General features: G+C 40.6%; 1 protein-coding gene across 13 annotated transcripts in view; it reads left to right on the forward strand.

Annotated features, from left to right (window-relative positions):
* LOC139380955 (dedicator of cytokinesis protein 9-like) overlaps positions 1-1,114 on the forward strand; it is a 167,222-nt gene extending 166,108 nt beyond the window's left edge. For all 13 annotated transcript variants that reach the window (XM_071124148.1, XM_071124151.1, XM_071124156.1 and 10 more), the window contains 2 exons: positions 208-346; positions 746-1,114. In XM_071124148.1, the coding sequence (XP_070980249.1) occupies positions 208-346; positions 746-883 (277 nt within the window). In that variant the 3' untranslated portion in view covers positions 884-1,114. The remainder of the gene's footprint in view (positions 1-207; positions 347-745) is intronic.
* The last annotated feature ends 4,896 nt before the right edge of the window (positions 1,115-6,010 follow it).

Consider the following 6,010-nt stretch of genomic DNA (forward strand, 5'->3'; position numbering starts at 1 on the left):
ACTAAAGTTCAGGGCAGGGTACTGGACAGGGGCCAGCTAATGGTGACTATTTAACAGTCTGATGGCCTTGAGATAGAAGCTGTTTTTCAGTCTCTCGGTCCCAACTTTGATGCACCTGTACCGACCTCGCCTTCTGGATGGTAGCGGGGTGAACAGGCCGTGGCTCGGCTGGCTGATTATGTATGACACTGGCCTTTTGTGGAGCAGGCAGTTTGTGGAGGCGTGTGGCCATGGCCTGGGCATCAACGAGCGGCTGATTAAAGAGGACCAGCAGGAGTACCATGACGAGATGAAGGCCAACTACAGAGACCTGGCCAGAGAGCTGTCCGCCATCATGCACGAGCCAGTAAGCATGAGTTCTCTACTAACGTAACAAACATTGGGATCCATTATGGGTTTGTTCATCAGCCGTTTTTGATTATTTGTACATTTTGAAAGAATCTGTTGTGTTTGTTTTGATTGCAATACTGGTAAAACAGTTTAATTGGAGTATTATTATCAAAGTAATAGTTATAATTAGTAGGGCATTGGGATTTCATAGTAATTCTATAATATTTCATGCTATTGTGATATTTGATAACCCCCTTTTCCCTCTGTTTCTCCTTTGTGCTGACATGAGCAGATTGGATGGTAAAACATCTTTGGCATGGACTTTATTACGTGTGATTCATTCTTACTAAGTTGTCTGAACGAATCATTTGTTCCTTTAACATAATCTTGAACAACCTCCGTCGCTCCCTTCCAGATCATTCCAGTGGAGGATGGCATGAAGAACGTTCTTCCAGACTCACTGCACATCTTCAACGTCATCAGTGGTACCCCCAGTGGTACCCCCAGCGGTGCCACCATCGTGGGCCTGCCCAACTCCTCCTCTGTGGTGTGAGACCCACCGGATTGGCTGACTCCTGACCTCAACGCTCTGTGCCAGCGCTGCCATGAGTGGCCATTTCCTGCTTTTCTGTTCTCCTTATCATCAAGTTTGCTTTTGGCTAAACTGAGACAATATTGATGTTCTGTTAATTTTCTCTCACACCTTCTCTGGCTTGTCCAATGGGCCAGGACAAAGGACCGTGTTACACAGTTGTATAGAGTACAGTCACTCTGTGGAGGATGGGACCAGGGGCATTCATCCATGAGGATGGATGAACTAAAAGAGTGCCACATGAACAGAGAGAAGGGGAGGGGGGGGGGGGACTGGTGTAGCCTCCATCCTGACTGGGGTTCCTGTCTGTGGAGTGTTGGGGTTCCATGATGTATACAGTGGGAAGAAAAAGTATGTGAACCCTTTAGAATTACCTGGATTCCTGCATAAATTGGTCATACAATTTTATCTGATCTTCATCTAAGTCACAACAATAGACAAACACAGTCTGCTTAAACTAATAACACACAAACAATTATAATGTGTCATGTCTTTATTGAACACACCGTGTAAACATTCACAGTGCAGGTTGGAGAAAGTATGTGAACCCTTGGATTTAATAACCTATGCCGCTCTGTACCATCACTCATTCATATATCTTTATGTACATATTCTTTATCCCTTTACACTTGTGTGTATACGGTAGTAGTTTTGGAATTGTTAGTTAGATTACTCGTTGGTTATTACTGCATTGTTGGAACTAGAAGCACAAGCATTTCGCTATACTCGCATTAACATCTGCTAACCATGTGTATGTGACAAATACATTTGATTTTATTTGATTTAGAGGTTAACCCTCCTTTGGCAGCAATAACCTCAAACAGGTAGTTGTGGATCAGACCGGCAGGTATTTGTGGATCAGACAGGTAGTTGTGGATCAGACCTGTACAGCGGTCAGGAGGAATTTTGGACCATTCCTCTTTATAAAACTGTTTCAGTTCCACAATATTCTTGGGATGTCTGGTGTGAACCGCTCTCTTGAGGTCATGCCACAGCATCAGGACTGACTGGGCCACTCCAGAAGGCATATTTTCTTCTGTTCAACCCATTCTGTTGATGATTTACTTCTGTCTATTGGGTTGATGTCCTGTTGCATCACCTTACTTCTGTTGAGCTTCAATTGGCAGACAGCTAGCCTTACATTCTATTGCAAAATGTCTTGATAAAGTTGGGAATTCATTTTTCCTTCGATGATAGCAGGCTGTCCAGGCCATGAGGCAACAAAGCAGCCCCAAATCATGATGCTCCCTCCACCATAGTTTACAGTTGGGATGAGGTTTTGATGTTGGTGTGCTGTGCCTTTTTTTCTCCACACATAGTGTTGTGTTCCTTCCAAACAACTCAACTGTAGTTTCATCTGTCCACAGAATATTTTTCCAGTAGTGCTGTGGAACATCCAGGTGCTCTTTTGCAAACTTCAGATGTGCAGCAATGTTTTTTTTGGACAGCAGTGGCTTCTTCCATGGTGTCCTCCCATGAACACCATTCTTGTTTAGTGTTTTATGTATTGTAGACTCGTCAACAGAGATGTTAGCATCTTCCAGAGATTTCTGTAAGTCTTTCGCTGACACTCTAGGATTCTTCTTAACCTCATTGAGCATGCTGCTCTGTGCTCTTGCCGTCATCTTTGTATGACGGCCACTCCTAGGGAGAGTAGCAACAGTGCCGAACTTTCTCCATTTATAGACAATTTGTCTTACCGTGGACTGATGAACATCAAGGCTTTTAGAGATGCTTTTGTAACCCTTTCCAGCTTTATGCAAGTTGACAAATCTTAATCTTATGTCTTCTGTGATCTCTTTTGTTTGAGGCATGGGACACATCAGGCAATGCTTATTGTGAATAGAAAACTCCAATTTTGTGAGTGTTTTTATTGGGCAAGGCAGCTCTAATCAACATCTCCAATCTAGTCTCATTGATTGGACTCCAGGTTAGCTGAGTCCTGACTTCAATTAGCTTTTGGAGAAGTCATTAGCCTAGGGGGGTTCACATACTTTTCCCAACTTACACTGTGAATGTTTAAATGATGTATTCAATATAGACAAGAAAAACACAAAAATGTGTGTGTTATTCGTTTAAGCACACTGTGTCTATTGTTGTGACTTAGATGAAAATCAGATCAAATTTGATGTAAAATTTATGCAGAAATCCAGGTAATTCAAAAGGGTTCACCTACTTTTTCTTGCTACTGTATATGACATCACTGGTAGTGTTTCCTGTGGAGACGTCCCCATGGGGATCCTTAAAGCGACAGAAATGTGCATGTGATGTCACTAGCCCTCATCAGCTTTCTGTCGTCTCATTTTGATCTCTGTTTGTTTCGATCATTTGTCTTCTGCTCTGAACTCTTCAAGTGATTTTCTTTGTATTGATGTCTTGACGAACATTATAAACCAGGTGGTTTGAGCCCTGAATGCTGATTGGCTGAAAGCTGTGGTATATCAGACCATTTACCACGGCTATTTAAAAATATATATATATATACGTTAGTAACCAGTTTATAATATCAATAAGGCACCTCAGGGGTTCGTGGTATATGGCCAATATAGCACGGCTAATGGCTGTATCCAGGCACTCAGTGTTGCGTCGTACATTAGATCAGCCCTTAGCCGAGGGAATATTGGCCATAAACTAGTCCCCTGAGGTGCCTTATTGCTTAAACATATGCTGCATACATTGGCATTCATCTCTCTGTACATGTACACGAAGACGTGTTATATTTCTACAAAGCTGCAATTTATTGGAAAAATAGCCTCCTATGAAAAAGTTAGCATTCAACCTTAATCATTTAAATGTCTTAGAATGGGATTTTTTTTATTTTATATTTGAAGCCATTGCGTATAAGTATATTCCAAGCTGTTTATTCATGTATATACAAAAGGAGTGCAATATTTGTATTTTGCAAGGTACAGTGTCTTGCTGTGTTGGGTTCAATAATACATTGTAAAGATTATGTTCATGCTTCTTTTCAAAGCAATTCTAGTGTTTATTCACAGACCTACCATTTTGAGTGTTTATTCAAATATTTAAAGAAATCGTTTTATATTTGGGAAGCAATGGGTTTTTAATTTTTATTTAACAGAAAGTCACTTTTCTGCTGTAAACAGAAATGTTCTCTAATGCTTTTTCTTTTCAATAAAATTCACTCATTCCTCTTCACTTCTACCTTGGGATTTCCTAATCAACTTTGTTTGTTTATTGTCCAATAATTGTACAACCGCCCAAGATATGGAATGTTTGGTTCTAAACCATATTGATGGGATTAGAGAAGCTAGTTGACTGTTTGGTTCTAAACCATATTGATGGGATTAGAGAAGCTAGTTGACTGTTTGGTTCTAAACCATATTGATGGGATTAGAGAAGCTAGTTGACTGTTTGGTTCTAAACCATATTGATGGGATTAGAGAAGCTAGTTGACTGTTTGGTTCTAAACCATATTGATGGGATTAGAGAAGCTAGTTGACTGTTTGGTTCTAAACCATATTGATGGGATTAGAGAAGCTAGTTGACTGTTTGGTTCTAAACCATATTGATGGGATTAGAGAAGCTAGTTGACTGTTTGGTTCTAAACCATATTGATGGGATTAGAGAAGCTAGTTGACTGTTTGGTTCTAAACCATATTGATGGGATTAGAGAAGCTAGTTGACTGTTGGGTTCTAAACCATATTGATGGGATTAGAGAAGCTAGTTAGTTGACTGTTTGGTTCTAAACCATATTGATGGGAGTATAGGTCAAACACATAAATGTAATCCTAATCTTATTTTATCTGCAGGACGTGGAAACAGCACAGAAGACTTCCTTTATGGCCCCCACCTCCTTCAATCATGAGGCCCTAAATGGAACAATAAAACATAATTGGTATGACATGTTACATTGAGAGTTTACAGCTGTTTGCCCTGGTGTCATGTGGCTGCCGTGTTGACTTTCCTCTGGCCTTGTGTCGTTCACAACTTTTGCAGACATTATGACCAACCCATCAAAGTCATGCATGTAGTTTTCAATGAACTCCTCAGCCTCAACCACCTCCACCTCCGCCCCACGACTTCTTTTGATATTGCTCTCTCTCTCTTATTCATATAAAAATATACTTGTCAAGAATTCTATTCTGGAAGAATATAACAAATACAGCCTATCATTTCACTCCTCTACCTTTACCTCACCCTTGTCCTTTACCTTATAAACCACCTCTACCTCCCCCACAATCATATTTTTCTTCAATTACCAAGTTGGGGTTAGTGGGGCCCCTCAACAGTCTTTGTTTTAAACGGGCCACCAAATTGCTAAGTCCCCTGCAGTAGGCCTATCGAGAGCACTCTCTCTGAGGTGAATTAACTCAGACTGCTGAAGTGATGTATAGCGAGCGCTCTCAGACTTGTCTGTCAACCAAAAGCTTTGTCATGTTTTACAACACATACAAGTCCATTGTAATGACGTGTCATAAATCCTAGACAAATATATATATATATTTAAACTTTTTTCATCAGTCACTGAGACTTAACCTACCTCTTTCTCTCCAATATGTTTCTTCTCACAACAAGTGTATTTCTGAGGGGAAGACACAGGGGTAGCTGATTGGCAGATAATTAAGGTATTCATATATTCAAAACCCATACCAGGAAGTTTAGTAATAAGAGACAACTCAAGTCATATCAACTGATATCAATCAACAATTCAGCTTTATTAAACATACATTGACATATTTATTAAAGTTTTATTAAACACACTACATCATTGTTGTCAACTCCTTGCCTTCTGGGACATCATGGTAACAGGACACAATGCAACTATACAGACTGAAAGTTGGGAGTGAGAGAGAGATGCAATCCATTACCAGCATAACTGTAGTTTGTGTATTTTAAAACCTGAAACTAATAATCCTATCTCATTCGTTAGCTAGTTGACGCAGTTTACATATAGCATTGTATATACGTCAATATTTGTCAGTCAATCGGAGCTGGCTGAATTTCTACAGTGACTCCCGACAGTATCTAGCTAGCTACTTTGCCGCTTTGGACGCGGTATGCAATCTCCTCGGACGCGGCATGCAGTCTCCTCGGACGCGGCGGTGGAAGCGTTGCTGAGAGCC

Source organism: Oncorhynchus clarkii, chromosome 22 (assembly GCF_045791955.1).
Source record: "Oncorhynchus clarkii lewisi isolate Uvic-CL-2024 chromosome 22, UVic_Ocla_1.0, whole genome shotgun sequence".
Classification (NCBI taxonomy): Eukaryota; Metazoa; Chordata; class Actinopteri; order Salmoniformes; family Salmonidae; genus Oncorhynchus; species Oncorhynchus clarkii.